The sequence below is a fragment of the Heteronotia binoei genome, chromosome 17 (assembly GCF_032191835.1).
Source record: "Heteronotia binoei isolate CCM8104 ecotype False Entrance Well chromosome 17, APGP_CSIRO_Hbin_v1, whole genome shotgun sequence".
Taxonomy (NCBI): Eukaryota; Metazoa; Chordata; class Lepidosauria; order Squamata; family Gekkonidae; genus Heteronotia; species Heteronotia binoei.
In genome coordinates, this window is record NC_083239.1 from 22,157,767 (window position 1) to 22,182,392 (window position 24,626).

The following is a 24,626-nucleotide window of genomic DNA, read 5'->3' on the forward strand; positions in this document are numbered from 1 at the left end:
TATATTAGAAACTGCAACACATGAGCAGCAGAGGCAAATGTGTGTAGTAGAAACAGACTCCCTATGAAAATGAGTTTTCAGTGTCCAGTCTGAGTCAGTCCTGAGTAACGTGTGAAGGGGCCCCTTTGTGAATTCACCTGAAAAGCCTGTTTGAGCCTCCAGTGGAGGTGGTGAATGTGGGCAATCACTAGGATTGCCAGTCTCCAGTTGGCACCTGGAGAGCTCCCACTGCTACAGTTGATCTCCAGATGACCAAGATTAGTTCCCTTGGAGAAAATGGCTGCTTTGGAGAGTGAATTCTATGGTATTATATCCTACTGTGGTCCATCCCTTCCCAAAACCCTGCCTTCCCTTTTTTTAAATTTTTTTTTTTTGAAAAGCTTTATTAATATAAAGTTCAAGGTACAATAGTGATGAGACAGCTTCCATCCCATCCCCCAAATCTCCAGGAATTTTCCAACCCAAAGCTGGAAACCCTAATTACAAAGGAGGAAATGTAGAAGTAAAATCAAACATTACATTCAACGGAGCGTGACTTTCTGGTTCAAATTGTGCACTGGATTAAGGACAAGGGGCTGTTAAGTCTCACATGGGAACGCAAAGGAGTCTGGGTCATATTCCAAGGTGTGTTTCTGGCTCACAGAACATCTCCCCAGGCCTTGGAGCTCTGGCAGGACCTAACAGTGTGTCCCTAGAGCAGTCCCAACACTCCTGTGTAGCTCTGTGGTGGTGGGAGGCACTGACTTGTAAGAGGTCTCCTCCAGCTTTAGTGATGGTTTCTCTGAAGAGTTCTTGGTATATATCAAAGAACTCTGGGGCTCCCTAGAACCCTTTGGAAACCATTTATCTCAGCTAACAACAGTGCAAACCCCAGATCACAGGGAGAAGGATTTCGAAACTCGAGTGTTATCATTTTCCAAGATATTGGTGAATGCAGGTACCTTTTGTCCCGGGATCTAAGCACTCTCCCCACACCCCAGCACAGTCCCCGGGTGGGTGGTTCCTTTCCTAACTGCCACTTTTTCTCTCCCATTCACCGCAGGGCAGAAGTCCAAATTCCAATAAGCTTTTTCATTGTGAATGCAAATATACCTTTTGTGGATTTTGCCGCCAAACTCGCCAGACTTTCCCGCCCAAGATCTATTTCCCTGAATTGAAGTGGTTGGTCTAAACCGGCACAAGCCTTAGTGGCTGACCTCAATGTTAACTGCAGGCAAAAAAGTGACCTACAAGTTTAGGGGCAGCTTTCTGCAGAACCCTGAGACAGTTTTGATTACAGGGCTTAGCACTAGAACTTGCAGAAAAGGATATTGATATATATTTATTTCTAGGGGTCTTTTTAAGGCTGAAATTGAACAGGTCTCATCAGACTTGGGCTCCAGAACCTATGGCTTAGCCAACCCCTCCTCCTATAGCAGTGTCATCCACCAACTGCTCCCCCAACAGCACCATTTAGAATTCCTTCTAAGAATGAAGAGGAGATGCAGAGCATACTCTAAGTAACTCTCCCTAACTCATCCTCCGGCATCTGGAATTAGAAGAAAGCGTTTCCAAGCGAGCCCACTGGAAATTTCCAGCTAAAGAGCCTGGGTTGCAAGACACATGGTAGAATGCCAGGAAAAACCTGCAAATAAGATTGCCAACTCTGATATGGGGGAATTCCTGGAGATTTTGGGGTGGAGCCCAGGGGAGAGAGTCCTCAGCGGAGTTTAAGGCCATTGACTCCTCCCTCCAAAGAAGCCACCATTTTCTCCAGAGGAACTGATCTGTAGTCTGGAGAACTACAGTAATTCCAGGAGGTCTCCAGGTCATACCTGGAGGTTACTGAAGCGCAAGAAAATATGCCATGTCCCTTAGCAACATGTTCAATCCAATACACATATATTATGTTACAACTGAGGTTGATTTTACTGTCTATAATACACAGACACTATATATACTTCACACAGCACTCTTCCACACTTATGATATATGTATACTGGATTGAATACGTTGCTAGTCATTTAAAAAGACACGGTATATTTTCTTGTGCTTCATCATACCCGGAGGTTGGCAACCCTACCTGCAACTAAGCAGTGGCTGGGAATTGTTCCTTTCTCCCTCAAGCCCCTATTCTCTGTAGGATGTGACCAAGAAGCAGGAAGAGAGCTTGAAGACTCTGAAATGGGGAACTCAGCAATTGGTAACAGGAGGCAGCGATGATTGGAGGGCAGCAGCCCAGCATGGCCCATGATGTTAGGAGGCTCTCCTGATCTCACAGTGCTTCACTATTGCTCCTAACAGTGCAGCTGCCCCTAGAGCTGTAGACAGTTGCTGCACACACACCCATGGCAGTCCGGGAACAGGTCAAGAGCCAGCAAGATATCAGTATCTGCCCTGTTGGATGGGGAGTGGGAAGAGGGAAAGTTTGCACGGGGCAGTTTTCCTTTCTTTGCTGCAGAAAGCTTAAATGGAGCCAAGGGGGAGGAGGTGAATGGCAGGTGTTGAGGAAGGGAAAAAGAGCCTCCAGTTTATTCAACGGCTGCTCAGCTGGGCCTGGAGCCAGGTACCAGGGAGTGCCTTGAAATGCTCCACATATATACAAACCCAGCGGGTCTCTCTGCCTTTGCTGCCAAACTACAAGTGCTTGTAGCATGAAGACACACCTTCCATGGAACCCATCAGCTACAGAAGAAACACAGCATCTATGGGGCAGCCCCTTTGAATTGGGCTCCAGCACAGAGAGACTGGCACCACATACATAAGAGGTGTTAAATTGTAACCAATTTGCAGCAACCGCAGGAAGGGATTGCCATTTTGGTGGAGTGGTTATGAGTGGCAGATTATAATCTGGAGAACCAGGTTTGATTCCCCACTCCTCCACAGGAAGCCGGCTTGATGATCTTGGGACAGTTGCTGTCCTCAGCGCTCTCTGAGCCCCACCTGCGTCACAGGGTGTCTGTTGTGGGGAGAGGAAAGGAAGGTGCTTGTGAGCCATTCTGAGACTCCTGGAGAGCCACTTTGGTGTAGTGCAGGGGTGGCCAAACTTGAGAGCTGTATGATGGGAAGGAAGGAGGGAGGAAGGCAAATAGATGGGGTGAGGGAGGGGTGGAAAGAAAGCAGCTTAAACTTTACATGTATTCTCCAAGCTACTGGTTGGCTTACTTGGAGAAGTGATTCTGACAACGGCCTTCTCCAAGCTGGCGAACAAGGGGGTGGGGGCTTTGAAAGCCACACAATTTGTGTGAAAGAGCCATTTGTGGCTCCCAAGCCACAGTTTGGTCACCCCAGTGTAGTGATTAAGAGCAGTGGACTCTAATCTGGACAGCCAGGTTTGACTCCACATGCAGCTGCTGGTGTGATCTTGGGTCACTCACTGTTCTCTCAGAGCTGTTCTCAAAAGAGCGCTCTCAGCCCCACCTACTTCACAGAGTTTCTGTTGTGGGGAGAGGAAGGGAAAGAGATTGTAAGCTGCTCCAAGACTCTGAGTGAAGGGTGGAACATAAATCCAATATCTTCTTCTCCTTCTTCCATTGGGTAGCAAAGGGCAGGTTATAAAACCAACTCCTCCTTTCAAAGCAAGCAAGAAGCAGAGGTGATTTGCCATTGCCTTCCTCTGCAGAGCCTTCCTTGGTGGTCTCCCATCCAAGTACTGTTCTGGCTTTGCTTCTGAGATCAGGTCATATCATACCACCTTCCTTCCTGACCTTGATATTACTATTGATGTAGCACTTCTACACACTGCCTGACTTGCATGAACCCTGTGAGGTAGGTCAGTATTATTACCTCCGTATTGAGGCAGAGAGAGGCTTAGCTTGGTCCAAGAAAGGAGTTTGTGGCAAATGCAAGACTTAAATCTAGGATTTCCTAATTTGCCAGAATACTACACATGCTCTTAGGTAGGATCAGAGCTTTTTTTTTTTTAGCAGGAACACACAGGAAAGCAGTTCCGGCTGGCTTGGCACCAGGGGGTGTGGCCTAATATGCAAAGGAGTTCCTACTGGGCCTTTTTCTTTTAAAAAGCCCTGTGCAAAACAATGGTTATGTCAGGGGAGTGGCCTAACATGCAAATGAGTTCCTGCTGGGCTTTTTCTACAAGAAAAGTCCTAGGTAGGATTGATACCTGTGCAGTAGCATCGGTGAGGTGCTCATGCATCAAGAGATCTGCCCATAAATGGAAAATTTGTATCAGATGGCATTCCCCTTCCTGTTCTGGAAAAGCAGAACTGTGTGTCTGAACTCACCTCGCATTCCAAATGTCTTTACCAAGAAGGTCACCACATAGAGCAGAGAGCGCTAGCTGGTATCCGCTTTCTGGAAGTCAACTCCCAAGGTGATCTGGTAGGGGGATTCAAAGCCAGGCCATACAAACCAGAAGGTGGGGCTCCATAAAAATGGGTGGAGCCCTGCTGAGTGTATTTATTGTGTCTGGATCTTCCGTCTGCACATCTGCCTACATGCTGCAATGATGTGGCTTTAAATTTAAAAAAAAAACTAATGGAGAGTAAGCTATTTAAGAAACAATTACCAAATTATTTTGTTTGCAGTCCTTAGAATGGCGACCAAAACCTCCCTTGCAACAGACAAAGCCCCTTTGCACTTGGCTGTACTGGAGGTGGATTCCAGCCAGTGGAAAGTTGTGACTGGCTGCCATCTAGGCCTGCCAGCCTCCAGATGGTGCTTGGAGACTTCCCAGAATTACAATTGAACTCCAGATTATAGACATCAGTTCCACTGGAGAAAATGGCTGCTTTGGAAGGGGAACTCTATAGCATTGTCAGGCTGAGCTCCCTCCTCACCCCAAGTTCCACCTGCAAATCTCCAGGAATTTCCCAAACAGGAGCTGGCAACTCTATTGCTACCCTGCTCTTCTTACCCCAAGCTACAGTTGCCCTCAATCCTATTTGGCACTCAGCTTCTGTGCATTCGACCAGGGTTGTTGTTCCATATAGGAAAAGGAAAGATCCCCTGTGCAAGCATCAGTTGTTTTTGACTCCAGGGTGATGTTGCTTTCACGTTTTCACGGCAGACTTTTTATGGGGGGTTTGCCATTGACTTCCCCAGTCATCTACACTTTCCCCCCAGCAAGCTGGGTACTCATTTTACCGACCTCGGAAGGATGGAAGGCTGAGTCAACCTGGAGCCAGCTACCTGAACCAGCTTCCGCTGCCACACACTTAACCACTACACCAAGCTGACTTAAACCACTACACCAAACTGCCAACATTCTCTCCCCCTGCCACCAGACCCAATGGAATGAGTGAGTGGCTCAGGAACACTCCATTCTAATGCCTATGCCTCCCCCATGTCTTTACATCTAAAGGCCTCTTCCAGTTTATGGGACAATGGAGGGGTCCCTCTTCCAACCTATCAGTGGCCCATGCTAAGTCAATGTTACCTCTATGAGGAGAGGTAATATCTCTCTAATATCAGGTGTTTGTCTCTAGTTAACAGGGAAGGGCCAGCACATAGCCATGCTTGTGGGTTTTCCTAGAAGCATCTGGCTAGACCTTGACGGGAACTGAGTGCTGGGACTAGAGGCACCTGGGTCTAATCCAATAAGGCAGGTCTTATGTTCTTAATGTACTGCATGACACATTCTCAGAATTAGGAGGAGTCCTTCTGGCAACATCCAAGGAAAGCTGCAGCTTTGGAAATTCTCCTCTCCCTTTGATTATTAAAGCCATCGGAACTTCCTCCAGGAAGGATCCATTCCCTGGGGCTGGCTCAAGCTTTTCCTTTCTTCAAAGCCCCCAGATCTTCTTCCTCTTTCTCTGTCTAGGGCCTCTTGGCCTTTGTTTCTTCTGCTCTCTGGGCCGCAGCATTGTGGGGAGAGAGCAGGATAAAATAGCACTTGAGGATTCACTCCTTTGTTATAGGCAACTTCTTCCCACTCATTTGGGCAAACGGGGCACTGATTCCTCAGACTCCATCAGAAACAGAGTTCAATTGGGCTGTATTAATGTTCCTTCACTCCCTGCATCAATACAGCATTTCTTCTTTGAGACTTGGTGTGGAATCACTGGGGGAGGAGCTTGCTTCAGTTTAGTATCCAATTTTTTTTGAGCATTCACATATTGTCCAACTTTCCAGATTTCCCCAATTTAATATAATTGTTCTGCGAATGTTGTAGTCAACGCACCTTGCAAAATGTGTGGAGGAGGTATGCACTTTTGAAGGTCCTACCCAAATTGACCCCTACTGCTGGATTCCCCCAGCCACTGGCAGGGGATGGGGGGCAGGGTTGCCAGATCCAGGTTGGGAAGCTCCTGGAGATTTGGGGATGGAGCCTGGGGAGGACCTCAGTGGGGTACGATGCCGTAGAGTCCACCCTCCAAAGAATATATTTTCTCCAGTCAATCTCTGTTGTCTGGAGATGAGCTGTTATTTTAGGGGATCCCCAGGTCCCACCTGCAGGCTGGCATCCCTATCTGTCCCACCAGAGGGCTTTTTTAAAAAAAAAATGGAGATTGCTCCATCAATACAGTACAAAAATGTTCTAACAATCTATTGCTATTTGCCTCTGAATTCCCATTTTTTTTAAGTCTTTAGCACTCTGCATTGCATAAGAATTCAGAGGAGGAAGTAGATCTTGGTCACAGATTATGATGTTATTACACTATAGCACAATAGCAATCATTATTTTTAAACCGTCGTGGTGGTTGGGGGCATGGCACCCAGAGGGCTGAAGTACGGTAAATGTGGGGGGAAAGTGCCATGTGGGCACTTGGTTGCCCCTGCAAATGCCTCTGTACTACACGGTGTGGAAGCGGTCTAGATGTCAATCCCTCCCCCCCATACCACTTGGTGATACCATAAATGCAGCAAAACCATTTTCTTTTCCAGTGGAAACAACCACCACCCCAACTATTAGTTTGACAATGTTTTCCTTGGCAAGCCTGAAGACCAGACCACACCACCGGCCTTAATCCAGATCCTGTTTGGACACTTTTGAGGAAGTGGGGTAGGGGGGCTCTTCTTTGGAATCTGGATACACCATTGGGGGTAGCAGATGCCTTGGGGTGGGAGCTTGCAGCTTGCATTTGCACATGACCCAATCCCCTGGAGAGGTTTTAATAGTCTCCCCAATCTCCGTTTATCCTCCACAAAACATCATTTTAACTGTGTCCCATCGCAAAGCCTTCCTTGAATTCAGATCTGCTAACCTTGTTGTTGTTCAGTCGCAGTCGAGTCTGACTCTTTGCGACCCCATGGACATCCCATCAGGCCTTTCTATCTTCCACCACCTTCCTAAGTTCACTCAAATTCATGTTCGTTGCATCAGTAACATGGTCTAACCATCAAACATGAGCCTGCCAAAAATGTCAAGTGGTGAGGCAAAAGCTACTCTGTATATGCTCAGAGACATCTTCTTTCATTACACAGGATCACCTGTCATACAAAACAAAACTCTGGGACGGAGCCTTGTTCTAATTCAGCTCCTCTTCTGTTTTAAGCGCTTCTCCTTTAAAAAAAAAAAGAAAAGCCTGCAGTTAAAGTGACCAGTGTGGTGGGGCAAGGGAGGAAACAGTTACAGGCCAAAAAGGGAGGGGCCTGCGCTATTGTTAATCCCAGTGTAATTAATGACCTTCTCTTTAGTCCAAGCCGGTTAGCTAAAAGTGGCTGGTGGCGGAGGAGTGAGTGTGTGCTGCCTGGAAAGCACAGATGGGGAGCTGGCATTTGTCTGCGGATTAGCCACGGCCAGATGGAGCTAAGTGGCATTCCTAGTCTCCCCCCCCCCCCCCCCCCGCATACTCTCCTGACAACAGCATGAAAAGAGAGAACACACAAGTAATGTTTTGAGGGAAGGCAAAGGAACTGCAGGCCCTATCAGATTCACCCTGCGCCTTTCCAGGGAGGAGCAGGGATCACAGCCCCACCAACAGCCTTGTGTCAGGCAGGCCTGGCCCTTGGCTCCTCAAATGCCCCCAGGGGACCCACAAGTACCTTGTCTAGTCTAAAGGGTTTCCTTGTCTAGTCTAAAGGGTTGCCTATGCAGTGCATGAAGCCAGGTGTGTAGGGTATGACAGAGACTGTCAATTTGTCCTGCAGTCAGCAGAGATAGACTGCTCTTGAATGTGGAGGTTCCATGTTTAACTATCAAGCCTTACCCTCCTAGATTGACACTGATCCTAGTGAAATCCCCTTGACTAGTAGCTGGGCCAACACAGCAACCTGTGGCTATGAAAAGGAAGGGGCTTGGGGTTTGTGTGCGAGTGTCTGAAGAGAAAGCCAGTTTAGAGATGGCACCGTGCTTCAAAGCCACAAGGATGTGAGGGAGCACTGAGGGGGGCAGCCAGTACTTATTTTGTTTTTATTTATATCCTGCTTTTCTCCATTGAGGGTAACAATGGAGAAATCATACACCCTCTCCTTCACGTTACCCTTCTAACAATTTATCTTGTCAGTAGGTTTGAGATGGGCCAAAAGTCACCTGGCAAGCTCCGGAGGCAGAGTAAACACTTGAACCCAGCCGTCCTGGGTTCCAGTCCAGCGCTCCAACTACTACACCATACTGTGCCTCGATGGGGTGAAGGGGCTTCCCTGACAGCCCCCCCTTAAAACAGTACAGGGCAATGCTTCCTTTCCAGGCATACCTCCTGCCTCCCTAGGCATCAAATGAAACGGGGAGAGTTTTGCCTGTCACACAGACTGATGAAAATAAACACAGGTGTGTGTTGCAGGGGGTGGGGAGGTAAAAAGCAATATCATCCCAAATTTTAATACCTACATGAATATTGGGGAACTTTTAAGAAGTGTAGCTGCCTAGGCCAAAGTGCCTGCTTCTGAGTGCAAATAGCCTGCTCTCTGCTCGGGGCAAGGAAGAAACAGTTTGTACATGCTCAGAGGTATGTTACTTCTTATGGGCACCTTGCCCAGGAAGAGAGAGAGTGGTGCTAACTGGATGCAAACCTAAAGCTTGGCCAGAGCTAAATGTTCAAGGCCAATGACTCCTCCAAGATGACAGAAGAGCTTCCCCAACCCTAGTTAGATGTGCACTGAAATACAAGAGCTTGCTCCATCTACTGAAGTCGGATAATGCAGCTTAGTTTGAGGACACTTGAGAAGCAAAGTGTCTCAGTGAAAAGAGACTGAGCCAGAAAATCCAAACAGCAGCCTTCTCTCAAATTCCCGCTTCACTTGTTACCAACAGCACATAATTCACTTTGGAGCAATCCCTGTTCTGTGAAGTTTAAGCAGAGCTTCTGGGTGAATTCCATAAAAACAAAAAGCAGGATAGAAATAAATAAACGCAAAAGAAAAAAAACCCAGATTATTGTAAATGCACAGTGACCCCAGCCCCTCCACAGGGCCTAGAAGTCAGCCCATCTCCTGCTTTGGTCCTTAATCCCAGGGATGTCTGCCCCCCTTCCACTTTAGATAGCCAGGCAATCTCCAACAGACCAATATAGAGCAATGGCAGAGCCCCACAACTTGCCTCTCCATCCACCCAGCAGACGCCTCAGTAAAACTGAGCCTATTCCCAAATGGCTACTTCTCCTTCCTCTACCCCATTAAGCCATTTTTCTGGCAGCTGCAGGAATGTCTTGAGCTTGTAAAGCTACCAGCAGTCCATGGGGAGGAATCTGATCACAGGCAGAGGTTCCCCCAAGGATCTGAGGCTCGGGGGAAGAGCCTCTGCTTTGCATGCAAATCTTCCTGGGTTCAATTCCTAACATCTCCAGTTAAGGGATCTGGCAGCAGGGGATGTGAAAGACCTCTGCTTGAAACCCTGGAGAATGGCTGACAGTCTGAGTAAGACAATACTGTCTTTGATGGATCGTGGGTCTGATTCAGTATAAGGCAGCTTCTTGTGTGTTTTGAATGGCAGGGCCTTTATTAAGCAGCAGACTAGTCCAGTGATGCTCACTAACCCATCCAGAACTAAACTCAGATGTAGACCAAGATCCCTCAGAGACAGAAACCAAGTGCCAAAGCTTGGGGGGGAGGCACTCCTGATATATGACACTACAGCCATGTAATATGGTCAGTTTGTCAAAAAGACCCCCTAAAATCCCTACACAAAGGGATTTTATGATTAATTTGTGGGGTGGTGGTGACCAAACAAATGGACGTCTCCCAGTAAGTCTTCTGTAGCCATGTGTTTGCTGCCCCCCCCAACCCTCCCCCCAGCCTGAACCAAGATACAGCCTTGCAAAATACAAATGACAACACTTAATGCTGTGTTTTGCTGCGGTTGTATCTCAATTTTGCCTCACGGGGGCATACAAAATAATCCAAGAATTGTAGAGAAATGACATATCATGGCAGGGGTGGGTAACTTTTTGGCTTGAGAGCCACATTTTGGTCTCCCCCTACTTCTGAGGGCTCCAAGTCGAAGGCTGGCTCTGTTTCCAGCACTGAGCCAGCATTAAATTCAGAGCCCTTGGAAGTGGGCAGAGACACAGATGCAGCCAACACTGCTGCTCCCAGCAACCCTTGAGCTGTTGAACTAATTTTTTTTTTGCCTGTTAACCAGTGCTTCAGTTTCTTGGCAGGTGGATGCCCTGAACAGCCACTTGGCAGCTTGAGGGTCAGAAGAAAAACTCCTGTAAGCTTGATTTGCCTCCTGGGCCACCATTTGCCCACCTCTGAGAAACAGAGGCTTATAAAACTGAAGATATGGAGTGGTGACGGAAACAGCTCATGCTCTGTGTCACCCTGGTGAGCGGGTGTTTTCTTCTCTGTGTATGTCTCAGGAGGGGTCTTTTGGCTTTCCTTGCCCTTGCAGACACAGCGGTCTCAGAGTCCAAAGGCACTGTTAATAGCCTTGCAATACAAAAATACAGCCACTGATGATCTTAAAAATGAAAGTTAGAAAGGTAAACTAGCACCAACATATTCAAAACAGTGGTAGTTTGATTCTTTGTAGAAAATTCCTGGTTGGAGACTAAACAGCTTGCTTTTAGGTCAGAGGTCCCAGAAAGGTGAAATTCTCCTCCCTGGCTCCATTGGTTTTTGTGTGGTGAAGGTGGAATCCTGCCCAAATCTGGCTTTCGAGGAGCCACCAAAGTCTCAGAACTCCCACCGATGATGGCACTACGTTTCGCAGGCTTCCAAGTTCCCTGATGATGCTTCTGTGCATGTTTGAGGAATCTCTGTGTTGCTGCTCTGGCACTTTGCTGAATGGGGATCTGAGTGTGATTTTCGCAGTTTCTTCAAGTGGAAAAGATGGGACTTGGATTTTATGTGAGCTGCCAAGAAAGATAACATACAGAGCCATTCAAGATGCTGATTCGTAAAAAAACCCCCTCTGAATCAATAATATTGTTTTCTAACTAATATATAACAAACAAACATATGGCATACACTTGAGAAGAAGTTGGAGCTTTAAGGAGAAAATAATAGAATGATGAAATCACTGCTCTCCGAACTTCAAGCTGCACAAATCGTCTGTGCAATTAGTTCCCTTTGCATTCAGAAAAACGCTTCCGTTTATTTGACGTTCTGACAGTATGGGTGTCCTGGGCACTCTTCAGCCAGCAGCAGCCAGGATTGTAGCCCTTGGCCTACACATATAATGGAATGAGGATGGCGTGCACCACATCAATGAGCAGAGGATCCCGTTATGAGGCTCTCCAATACATGGAACCCCCCCCCCACTTCTTCCAAGTATTAATTTTTTTTAAAAATCCACCAAGAAGTTCAGGGTAGCTAACATTCTGTGACTGACTGGCGTAGTACATATCCCCACAACAACCTTGCAAGGTAGGTTAGGCTGTGAGACTGAATTGCTGGCCCAGGTCAACTAGTGAGGTTTTGTGGTATAGCAAGGACTCAAACCCAGAACTAACTGCTACACAATACACTGGGCTCTCACCAGGTAGCAGTAGAACACTGTCTCATAAAGGAGCAGATTTAGCTCCAACTTCTCTGGTTACAGACTTGTGAAGGCCCACCCCAATGGACATCAGTCTACCCTAATGCAAAAATTGGGAATCTGGGAAATGCTGAAATGTACTTATTTATTTAGTTAATTTATACCCTGCCTTCCTCCATTATGGGCACCCAAAGCGGCATATGTTTCTCTCTCCCCCATTTTATCCTCATAACAAACCTATGAGGTAAACTAGGCTGAGCAAAGTGACTGACTCAAGGTCACCCAGCAAGCTTCCTTGGCAGAGTGGGGATTTTCCTCCCCACATATCAAGCTTTTTGTTTTTTCTTTTGGAACAAATGCCATGCTTTAAGACCATTCATGTAAAATGCTTTCTAGGAACTGTGTAGTTCAAGTGTAATGATACTTCTACATAGATACATGCAACATATTTTCAAAGATATGTTTGTTGTTTAAATGTGACTAATTCAGTCCATACTGTCAAGTGACCTTACATGTTTGCAGCACTGAAGATGGCTTCCAAGTCCAAATAATAAACTTCCTTTCGCTAAGAAGCTATAACTCACATCACTTTTCCCTACTTCCCAGATGGCAAAAACTAAGATATGTGAGCTTAGGTAGTATCAGGTGCAGCAATTTGCAGCTCTCTCCCTGCCCAAGTACTGGGCATAGCTGCAATTTTACCAGATCAAAACTAAGGTATTTACACTTAAATTTCATAAATATAACAAACAGCACACTTTTAATATGCTAACAAAGTTACGTGTGTATTTTAAAGCCTTACAATAAGTTTGGGTTTGATAAGAAAGCAGATGTTACATGTATTTCAATTTCCTCCAAACCTTCACCTTCCTCATGGTATATCAATATCTATTCATTATTATACCAATTTTTCACTTGCAGGAAGTTTGTTTCGTAGATCCCCAAATTCAAGCACTATCCCCCTACAGTCTGAAGTGGCACCTCAGCCTTTTTACCTCCTTTACACAGACAGGAATGTGATGTTGAAGAGTCCCAAGGTGGTAGATTGTGCCATTTCAGAATGTTATACAAAGAAATATATAGCACATGAGGGAAAAGGGTTCTAGCCCAGCCCAATTCCTGAGTGCTAGTTTTCAACTAGCAAAGAGATTTGTTTAAAAGGGGGTGGCCAGTGGTCATTCAAAAATACAGCCAAGCAGGATCTCAGATTGAGCTCCAGCGACTTGCAGCTTGAAGCAATACAGCCTGTTCCACCATTTCAAAACTTGAACACCACATTAGCCTGCATTTGCCAGGGTTTTTTTGTAGCAGGAACTCCTTTGCATATTAGGTCACACACACCTGATGTAGCCAATCCTCCAATAGCTTACAGGGCTCTTAATACAGGGCCTACTGTAAGCTCCACAAGGATTGGCTATATCAGGGGTATGTGGCCTAATATGCAAAGGAGTTCCTGCTACAAAAAAAAAAAAGCCCTGGGTAGACCAATCCTGACTTCCATTCAGAAACTGATTTTATAATGTTACTTTCAAACCAAGAAGGCTTTTGGGTTGAAGGGAAAACTAAGAACAAATCTTCCAAATCATACTGTCCTTTTACTAGATTCACTGGTTTTATGGAATGGTTTCTTTGGAGCAGGCAAGAGAGACCAGACTCAACCTGTTGACATCTGGCCCAGAGGTATGCTGTTCTACACAGCCAGTAGCCACCTCCTCCTCAGCCATTGGCTTTCTAAGCTATTACACTCTTGTGGATTGACTATACTGAGTAATATAGCAAGCAGGGTCTGCAGAAACAGAACATGTCTCCTGACTCCTTTGGCTAGGTAGGGGAGAGCTTTTGCTGCTACATCATGTGGGAAGGGAGAGCAGTAGGATAGGAAAGCAAGAAGAAACAGCAGATGATGATGATAATGATGATATTGGATTTATAACCTGCCCTCCACTCCGAATCTCAGAGCGGCTCGCAATCTCCTTTATCTCCCTCCCCCACAACAGACACCCTGTGAGGTGGGTGGGGCTGAGAGGACTCTCACAGCAGCTGCCCTTTCAAGGACAACCTCTGCCAGAGCTATGGCTGACCCAAGGCCATTCCAGCAGGTGCAAGTGGAGGAGTGGGGAATCAAACCCGGTTCTCCCAGATAAGAGTCCGCACACAACCACTACACCAAACTGGCTCACCAAACTACACCAAAGACAGTTGCTTATAGCTAAGTTTGCACCAGGCCCTGTGTGGTTTATCAGGTGGTTGCTGCTACACTCTAGTTATAAACAATGACCACATGGCACTGGCTTTGTTTGGGAGACCTGGGCCCAGTAGGCTTCACCCCCTTCCCCAGCTTTTAACCAGCCTTTTCAATACTGACTTTTTTATTCCCTCAGTTGCAACCTCACCTTTCCATTCTTGGTCCCCAATGATGATTCTGTTGCACACGGCACACTCGTGGCCTCTCCGCTTGTTCTCTTCTCGCTCGTGCTCCATTCTGATGGGCTCTACTGGAGGCTGCTGCCCCTTGGGAAGTGGCAAAAACAGGCAACTTTAGACTGTTTTGTTTTGGTATTCCTTAAAGGGCAAGCAGACACCTCCCCTCGCCCTCGATCCTAACTGGATCCCTCTTTCTGGTGAGGAAAACTCAAGCTGGCTTACCAGCACTGCCTCCCACCCTGCATCATTCTGATGCCACTCAGCCACGTGTCACATGGAATGAGCTTCCAGAGCAGCCATCTCTTTGTCAGAACAGTGCCTGGATGCTATGATCAAGGTGCTGAGAAAGCACATGCTACAGCTGAATCCTGATCAGACAGAGGTGATGCTGGTTGGGTAGGCTGAGCTTCTACCAGGGGAGTGGTTTATGCTGCCCATCTTGGATGGTATGGCTTTACCGCTAACAGACTCAGTTAAGCACACGGGAGTTCTATTGGAACCTTCTGCTGGGAAAGCAAACAAATGGGGTGGCAAAACTTGCCTTTTTTTGGATTCAGCCTGACCTGGTCACACAAATACATGCTACGGTAACCTCAAGACTGGATTACTGTAATACGCTCTACATGGGGTTGCCCTTGAAGACAACACTGAAACTACAAGTGATGCAGAAATCAGCAGCTACACTGTTGGGGGCAGGGTTAAGCATTTTGAATATAGTACCCCTTATTTAAGATCATTATGTTGGCTGCTGATTTTCTCCCATGCTCAGTTTAAGGTGCTTAAAAGCCCTTTATGAACTCCATATCTGAGGGACCACCTCTACCCCTGTATGCCCCCCAAGGCAGCTCCAACCATCAGATCAGGGACTATTAATTTCTGCTTTGGCTTTCTTGATGTCCACTCCTGCTTCATGGAATGGGTTTCCAGAATATGCAAGGAAGGTCCCAAAACAGACAGACTTTGGCTTGCAGGCCAGGTGGAGTGGGCTCCTAATAAGGTAGCCTGAGGTAGCAGCTCCCTCCCGGGATGCATGTGTGTGTGTTTTTTTGTTTTGTTTTGTTTTTTGGCCACTGTGTGACACAGAGTGTTGGACTGGATAGGTTATTTGCCTGATCCAACATGGCTTCTCTTATGTTCTTATGCTAGTTGTTGCATTATTTACATTACACTGTTTAGTTTGGAAACTTCTGTAGGCTGTTTGGGTCCCTCAGGAGAGAACAGTGTCACAGACATGCTTAAATAAATAAGTGTATATTAGTGACAAAGGTTTCGTGTGAATAGCTGTGTTGGTCTGCAGTAGAAAAGATACACATCCAGTAGCACCCTGAAGACCAGGAAGATTTCCAGGGTCTGTACAATCAAGAGTGAAAGCTCCCCTTAGACTCCTATCTGATGAAGGCAACTTCGACTCTTGAAAGCGTATACTCTGGAAATCTTTGAGGAGCTAATGGATTCAGATCTTGCTCACCACTGGTGAAGGAAATGCACTTTGCACAAGGTCAAGATATGCACTAGCAAAATGCCAGTCATTACAGCAGGTGGTGTATGTGTGAAGAGAGGGAGTCCCTGAGAATGCCATGTATCTTTTTATGCACAGACCTGTGGAATCCTCAGGTACACAGTGTCATCAGCTCCTCATCTTGGGTATTCACCTGTTTCCCAGATTACAATCTTTCCCACAGAACTGATCTAGCCTCATCCGTAAACCCACCCAACAGTTAAGTACATAAGAACAGCCCTGCTGGGCCAGACTAGAGGTCCATCTAGTCCAGCATCCCGTCTTACACAGTGTCCAACCGGTTTCCCTGGAGGGCTAGCAACAAAGCATGGGGCCACCTGCTGTTGCCTCCTTGCTCTGGGATTCAGAGGCTAATTGCTTCTGAATCTGGACATTCCCCTTAGTCACCCTGGCTGGTAGCCACTGATAGACCAATCCTCCATGAATCTATTTAATCCTCTTTAAAAGCTGTTTATTCTGGTGGCCATCACTACATCCTCTGGCAGTTCTAAAGGGAAGCACCAGTCAGCCCCTGCTTCAAGGACACCCAGCCCATACACACCTTCAGGCATCACAAAATATTCCATTCTTGCAGAACGTGTGTGTCAAGCTATTCCTGACAGCCGGAACAGCTGACCTCCCCTCAGCTCCATAAAAGCTGCCCTTCTATTCCTATCAGCTTTCCAAATTCCCTGCCCACAAGTTCCGAAAGCTCACAGGCATGTGCTGGCCTGGAAAACATCACCCCTCCCCTTTTTCTTTCCTTCCTTGGTTCAAATCTAGCTCCCTCTTCATTACCTGGAGAAAGCTGTTCACAATCTGGATGGCTGGTTCCAGCACGTTCTCTTCCCACCGCGAGAGATCAGTGACTTCCAAGCCATACACAAGTGGGGCGTTGGGTCCAGGGCCTGGACAGAGAAGGAAACACTGGAGGTCAGCAGGATCCCCAAAATCTGCATCCTTCCATGGGGGAGGCACAGAACAGGAGTCACTGCAAGACAGGCTCAAGTGGGCCGTGTTGGCCTGAAGAAGTTGAACAAAGAAGGAATCATTAACCCATTTTCATTTTATGTATTCTTTTCTTCTAACAGCAAACTAGGATGATGTTTATAATGTATAGATTGATGCTGAGAAGTAAATTAGGTGGACAACAGCAAGGAAATGCCTTCCAAAGCATTCAATGGGTGACCTCAAGGTAGCTGTTTTATTACAAAGGAACTTCAAGAACAGAATGGAGAGAGAAATTGCTGAATTACAAATTATTATGAAACTTGAAACAAACACCTCCCCAGGACCGAACAGGGATATTAGGGTTTTTTTAATCTCATTACATATGCTAAACCCACTCTCAGTGAGTATAACTTTACATCCACAGTATTCCAATGTATTTCTCTTTTATAATAGTGTATCAGAATAATGTTTTATATTGACATACTCAAATAAGGGATATTGGTTATTCATCTCATTACACATACCTAACGCATTTTAATTTTATGTATTCTTGTTTTCTAATGGCAGACTAGAATTATGTTTATAATGTATAGATTGATGCTGATAAGTCAATTAAGTAGCCTACAACTAGGAAATACATGTCCTTCTGTGATTTGCAAAAACACCAATTGGCAGGGAACTTTATTGCCTTTTATGGCTATCCAGACCAAATGGCCAAGCCAAATTGTTTTATCATGTGACCACAGCCAGTTTGCACTCTTAAACAAACAGCCCACAATACCTGACCCCCTCGTCTGATGAAGTGTGCTTAGAGAGTACATGAAAGCTTACGTTCTGAATAAAACTTTGTTGGTCTTAAAGGTGAGACTTGACTCCTGCTTTGTTCAAGGAAATACCTTGCAATTTACCTAGGCTTGCAGAAACACCAATTGGCAGGCAACTTTTATTACCTTTTATGGCTATCCAGACCAAATGGCCTTCTAAATTGTCACACTGTCCCACCATGTGATCCCAGCTCTGTATCAGTTTGCCCTCTTAATCAACAAACTGCATGTATTTCAGCCCACTGTACCTGATCCCCTCGTCTGAAGAAGTGTGCTTTTAGCACACGAAAGCTTACGTTCTGAATAAAACTTTGTTGGTCTTAAAGGTGCAACTTGACTCCTGCTTTGTCCAAGACAGGCTGTTCTTCTGAGACTCAATTCAACTTATGAACACTTTGGAGAAGCAAAGCAGAGACTGACAGAATGAAGAGTCCTGGGAAGGAGAGAGCAGAGGTGCTCACCTGACCCCCTCACTCAGCTGGGCAGTGGTAGAAAATGTCATAAGTCTTAGCCAACATATGGTGCACGCATAGGGTTTTCAAGGCAAAAGTCAAACAGAGGTGGCTTGCCATTGCCTGCTTCTGCACAGCAACCCTGGACTTCCTTGGTGGTCTCCCATCCAAGTACTAACTAGGGCCAGCCTTGCTTAGCTTGGGAGATAAGCCTTGGGCCAGGCAGCTGACAGGTGAGATCGAACTAGCCTGGGCCACACACTTGAGGGCACACTCAGCCTCTGACAAATGAACAATAGCAGCTTTGCTAACTTGGATGGGTGGAGATCTCCATGCAGGTAGGGGTCAGAGAGCAGCAAAGCCTCCTTGCAGGGGAGGGGATTATTCCCCCCAAATGACAACCACCTCAGAATCGCACATGCAAGAGCTCTCCATTTAAAACAATGCATTTGATTGTGAATTGATCTCGAAACTGAGATCCAGACACTCAGGTAATGTTTAAACCTTGTCTCCCCCAAAGCAAGGATCGGAATCAGTTTGCCAAAGGCTTCACTGGAGAAACCGGGAGGGCAGGGCCCACAGGACATGTCCACAAGAGCCAGAAGGCCCAGCCCCGCCAGGACCCAAGGAACACAGCCAGCTGGCAGCTCCTTTACATTTTCCTCCAGCTATTCGGTGCCAAATGCTGCTTCACCTGTCAGCTGCCTGGCCCGAGTTCAACAGTAGTTGGGGACAAAAGGCCCCCTGAGAGGGGCTGGGTGCCAACCTCTGAGCAGGTGATGCCGATTATTTCCAGGACCACAAAAAAACCCAACCCGAGGTACACCTGTCGGCTGCTCAGTGAAAGGTGAGCATGGGATGCCGTGCAGCTGGCCTGCGAAAAGTTTCTCCGATGCTTCCCTAAAGAAAACGACTCTCTTCCTTCCTCAAGTTTCTGCGCAGCTTCCCCCACCCTTCTCCTGACCACACCAGAAACCTTCCATTGAGAGCTGGGCTCCCAGCTGCCAGCCCTGGCTCAGCTCCAAGCCTGCAGTAAGCCAGGGAAGTCCTGCTGGCTCCCAGCCAGAGCCAACATGGCGAGCCAAGGGAGAGCCAATCGGATCTGGATGGGCAGCTGTCAGCTGGGCCTTTCACTCTGGCTTGAGGAAAAGGCACGAGCCAGGGCAGGGGTGAGCTGTCTGGTTCACGTGAGAGGAGGAATTGGGCTTGGCAGACCAAGCAGTCCTTTTATTTGGGGCCAGACAGCATCTGCATTAAAACATAGTAATATTCTGTGTCTGGCAAAGCAGAATCCTGTGTTCCAGTGCCACATCCTGCACTTTCTCCTATAGAATCAGAGCATGCACAAAGTGCCTTTTGTCCTCCTGGGCTGAGAGGTGGTAAGTGGTCAGGCCCAGGAAAGTAACTGGGGAGCTGTGCATCTTGGTGATGTGAGATCACAGTTATGGCTGGATTTGGGGTCCAAACCTCTGGGTGCCACATCCTCTGCCCAGGATGGCGGTTGTTGCTCAGTAAGGGAGCGGAAGGCATTCTGCACTTGCTCAAAGGCACTCCAATCTTTACTGGTGGTAGAAAGTGCCACCTGGTTGCCACTGGAAAATCTGTAGGGTTTTCAAGGCAAGAACCATTCAGAGGTGGTTTGCCATTGCCTGCTTCTGTGTAGCAACCCTGAGCTTCCCTGGAGGTCTCCCATCCCAGTACAAACCAGGGCTGGCCCTACTTAGTTTCCAAAATCAGATGAGATCAGGCTAGCTTGGGCCATTCAGAATCAGGGCCCAATCTTTATTAATAGAACACATTTCAAGAAGTGAGCTCTGGCAGAAACCTGGTTCCAGAGCAAAGTCCCAGTGCGCTCCAGCTTGAATATTGAGACGAAAGAGAGGAAATGAGGAAGCAGAGTGAACAAGGAGAATGGCCCTCCCTAGCAAGCAGAGCTGGGGAGAGAAAAATGTTTCCCCACTCTTCTCTCTGGCAAAGGGATGCAGAAGCAGGGAAGAGGGACTTACGTCTTAAGAAGCGGTTCTTGACCCATTTGTTCTGCTGGCGGGCATATCGCCTGGTCACTAACTTCAGGGCCTCAATTCCTGAAATAATGGACCATGGTAGAGGGGAGAACAACAGATGTTAGCAGTGAGCCCAAGAAAATCTTAAATCACAGGATGCCAGCACTGAAGCAGGAACAGGACCTGGGTACTTGTCATGAGGGCTAGCAACTTGAGGGGAGATGCTGGCATTTGTTCTGAGGAAGGCTTTGAGGAGATGTCTGCTGGTGAAGTACCCTCAGCGAAGATGCTGCAGATGCAGAATTTACCCTGTAGATTCCTGCTGGCTCACTGTGCCAGCAAGGCCTCCCTTGAAGAATCTTGCAGTTTCTGTGAAAGCTACGGGGGATTTTGTGCTACAAATCCCAGTTGTCTCCCCTCTGGCGATGAAATAAAAGAGCTGCCCTCGCCTGCCCCGCCCCCCCAGCTCTTACCTTTGTTTAAGAGCTGCTCACTCTGTTCCGCTGGGCATTTGCCCTCCATGATCAGGAATTCATGGAATTCCTTGAAACCGATGGACTGGAATATACCGTGCTGGTAATCCTGGCTGAGGAAGGAAAAAAGAGCACCAAAGCAGGCTAGTCAAGGTACCTGTGAGTGCACAAACACACCTCCATCCACACAGCCAGACCCGCCGGGCAAATGGCCCATAAACATGAGGCATGTTTCAGAAGTGATCTTTCAGCAGAGAAGGAAAAAGCACACTGGCAGGCAGCCACTTGACACTCTCCGCCACCCCCACGAAAGCCACATTTCCAGGTCCCAGCTGCTCAAGCCAACAGCCTCTGCTGGACTGACAATGCTGGAAGGGAAGATTGGGGGGGGGGGGGGGGAGACTAGGGTGTCCTCATTTTTTGTTGTAGTTCCCTGTCCCTGCAGCAGCATCCTCTGAGACACAGAAACTATGGGGTGATGCTCCTCCCAGCTTTCCCCCTCCATGGAAAACTTAACTTCTACAAAGTAGAGGCAAAGGAATGAGAAGTGCAGTCCTAAGAGATGGAGAGGTGAAGGGGAATGCCTGCCTGGGTAGCACAGGAGGGCAGCTTTGGTTGGCTGCAGTGGCAGAGCAAGCAGCCATTACATGTATGAAGCTCCCTTATACTGAATCAGACCCTCAGCCCATCAAGGCCAGTGCTGTCAGCTGGCAGAACTTCTCCAGGATATCAGGCTGAGGCCTTTCTCATCATCTACTGCCTGGTCTTTTTTAAGTGGAGAAGTCAGGGATTGAACTTGGGACCTTCTGCATGCAAAGCAGAGGCTCCTTCCACTGAGTCACATTGCCCTCCCCATTGAGTTTTTCTTGTGTATGGAGCTTCCATTCAACAGGGAGCCCCTCTGCTTTCCAAAGCCACTGGCAAACTTGCAGCTTCATTTCCATCTCTAGGGAGGCCCCCTCAACCAGGCCATGGTGGAGGGAGGGCCACTTACCAGCTTTCTGCCACCTTCTCCTCATTGTACCGCCGGTGGAAGTCTCGCAGTTCCTCCAGCAGCCCGGCCGCCACCATGGCATCCACACGTGCATTAAGCCTCTCATCCAGCACTGAAGGAAGCCAGAGAAGGTTGAGAAGGTAGCTTAGAAAGGTGCAGACAGGCACCTGGAGCAAAGAGGAACCACTGTAAGCTTGTGCCAGAGGGAAGCAGAGACCTGATGCTTCTGGAGCCTCCAGGCAGGGCAGGCCAGGCCTCTTTTGGGGCGGTCAGAACCCAATGGGGAGAGCAGCCTTGTGGATTTCTCTTTTAATCCTTCTCCAACCTGAGTGCTTGGGAGGGATGGTGGCTCAGTGGCAGAGCATCTGCTTGGTAAGCAGAAGGTTCCAGGTTCAATCCCTGGCATCCAACTAAAAAGGGTCCAGGCAAGTAGGCATGAAAAACCTCAGCTTGAGACCCTGGAGAGCTGCTGCCAGTCTGAGGAGACAAGACTGACTTTGATGGACCGAGGGTCTGGTTCAGTAGAAGGCAGCTTCATATGCTCATATATCAAGTTGCAACCAAGCCACGGCAACCCTCAAAGGGTTTTCAAGAGACATTCAGAGGCGGGTTACCATAGCTTTCCTCCCTCCCTTCATTTTATTTGCATTTTGTGTGTGCATGCACATGTGTGCAAGCCTGGAAGTCATGGCACCTTCTGGAGACCCCTACTGGGGCACGGAGGACATTCAGAGCAGTGGCTTGACACAGGCTGCCTCTGCTTCCTGGCATTCCAAGGGGGTCTCCCATCCAAGTACTTGCCAGGGTCAACCCTGGTTAGCTTCTGAAATCTGGCGAGATCAGGCTTGCCTGGGCTATCCAGGTCAGAGCAGCTTTCCTCTTTCTTGATGGACTCCCATCTGAGTACTAACCACAACTGACCATGCTTCACTTTCCAAGCTCTGGTGAGCTCAAGCTAGTCTGGGCTGCCAGTTTAGTGGGTATTAGAGATGTAAAAAGAAGACAAAAGGCCTCCAGCACCATGGCCAGGAAAAGGATTGCTTTTTGAGGGGGTTGGGGGGTTATGTAGGTAGTGGAGGCACCCAGGAGGAGGACTGGGGTTGGGTAGCTGTTTCCACCCCTCTCTCATTTTTACCTGCCTGTTCTGCATAAAGCCATAAGATGCATAGGTTGGGGTACTTCAAGGGGCCCCCCAATGGGCCCCCACCTTCCTCTTCCTGCTGCTTCTGCAACAACTCACTGTGGGTGAAGCCTGTTTCTTCGTACACTTGCAAACTCCTGCAAAGGGGAAAGATAGACAGGCAGTTTTAAGGGCACAGGCTTTTCTTAAGTCTTTCTGGCTTTAAAAAGAAGAAGAAAAGAGGAAGAGGAGGATGATATTGGATTTATATCCTGCCCTATAGTCTAAATCTCAGAATCTCAGAGCAGCCACAATCTCCTTTACCTTCCCCCACCCCCGACACCACAACAGACACCCTGCGAGGTAGGTGGGGCTGAGAGAGCTCTTACAGCAGCTGCCCTCTCAAGGACAACTCTTATGAGAGCTATGACCCAAGGCCATTCCAGCAGCTGTGTGGAGGAGTGGGAAATCAAATCCGGTTCTCCCAGATAAGAGTCCACACACTTAACCACCAAACTGGGAGGGAGCTGGCACATAAGCAGGGTTGCCTGTGGGCAGAGGGGCAGCAAAGGGAATGGAAGAAAAATCAGAGCGCGAGAGAGAGGCAGATTTGTGCTGTACCCAAAGGCCTTTGGGCCACATCATTCTCTTTGGGTATCTGGGGTTGCTGAGCGCCACTAGGCTTTTGCAGATCTTTGTCCCAAGCACCCCGGAAGGCACCAACTTCCCCAGGAGCTGAAGCAAGATGCTGGAAAGTTTAGCCTGGTCTCTGCAGCAGACAACATGCATTCTTTCTCTCCAGGCGACACAAGAGTAGGATGCTCACAGACGCCACCCCATGACATCTGTCCTTACTGGTACAGTACACTCAGAAGCACCAACAAGTGCAGACATTGCCATGCTCCCAGTGTGCATATGTTTAGTGCAATGCTGCTCACCTTGGAAAAGCTAAATTCTTGCAAAGTGAGGAATGCAAAGGGAACAGTGTGCTGCCAAACCATGTGGGTCACTGCGAGTCACCCAACGGGAAACAGCTTTTGGTGGGTAAGTGGCCCAATGCTGCCAGTGCTGGCAAGGAACAGCCCTCTTCCAAGGCTCCCTGCTTAATACAAACACCAGCCACACCTGAATTCTCCAGCATTCTGGGGAGGAAAGCAAGCCCTGCCATCTGCTGCTGGCTTGGGAGGCAGAAGGAAGGAACACCCCTTCCATCTCCAGCAACCAGCCCACTCCTCCACCCCAGAAGTCCTGAGGCTGCAGCGGCTGGCTGTGGCTGAGCCCCTTCCTAAACACTCATCCAATCCATGTGAACAGGGTGTGTGTCTCTCCGCCTGGCCCCCGGGGAAGGCAGGGCTGGGAAAGCTGGGTCCGGGCATCAAGCCCAGGCACGCTGCAGCTCTGTTTCCCACAGTGCCGAGCTATGCCACTCAGCTGGTGTGGTGACTTTCTCTTACGGCAGCTGGAGCAAAACCATCCTGGGATGGCCAAGCCCAGTCCGGGAGCTCAGGATCTGGCAGCCGTTGCTGCTTCATGGGGCATGAACCTTCACTTTGGACTGCAGTTCACCTCCAGAGCAAGAGTAGGTGTGGACCCCTGGAAGCCCTGCAGGGGAGGTTCTTCAGCTAGGTCAGAAGAGAACTGTCCCAGCCTTTCCATTCTTCAAACTAGCCTAGTATTGCATCCCCTAAATACTGACAGGACTGCTGCATGCAACCCAAATTCTCTGCAAAGCTTAAGTCTTGGAGCCCATGAAACCCAAATAAAAAAAAATAAATTACTCAGAGCACTTCCAGAGTGCTTCTCTCTCTCATCTTTCCATAGCCTCACAAGGAAGTTCCCACTAGTTGGCATTAAGCTATGACATTCAGATACAGCAATGTGGAAAGAGGGCTGCACAGAATGATGGAGGAAAGATCTGATCGTAGCTCCTAACTGTGGCAATTGAATAGAACTTCCATGTTTGGAGGCAGTATACCTCCAAACATCAGATGCAGGCAAAGGACTGTTACCTTCTTGCCTGGCTGGTGAGCAGTGGTTACCACTGCAGACACCGCAGTGTGGTGCCTTTGGCCTCATTCAGTGGGCAG

General features: G+C 47.9%; 1 protein-coding gene across 1 annotated transcript in view; it reads right to left on the bottom strand.

Annotated features, from left to right (window-relative positions):
* Positions 1 to 9,794: 9,794 nt before the first annotated feature.
* Positions 9,795 to 24,626, bottom strand: part of TRIT1 (tRNA isopentenyltransferase 1) — a 28,294-nt gene continuing 13,462 nt past the window's right edge. Inside the window, exons 6-12 of the mRNA XM_060257630.1 lie at positions 22,555 to 22,697; positions 21,420 to 21,531; positions 20,426 to 20,538; positions 19,956 to 20,033; positions 16,521 to 16,630; positions 14,194 to 14,311; positions 9,795 to 11,174 (exon numbers count right to left, since the gene is read on the bottom strand). Of these exons, the coding sequence (XP_060113613.1) occupies positions 11,020 to 11,174; positions 14,194 to 14,311; positions 16,521 to 16,630; positions 19,956 to 20,033; positions 20,426 to 20,538; positions 21,420 to 21,531; positions 22,555 to 22,697 (829 nt within the window). The 3' untranslated portion in view covers positions 9,795 to 11,019. The remainder of the gene's footprint in view (positions 11,175 to 14,193; positions 14,312 to 16,520; positions 16,631 to 19,955; positions 20,034 to 20,425; positions 20,539 to 21,419; positions 21,532 to 22,554; positions 22,698 to 24,626) is intronic.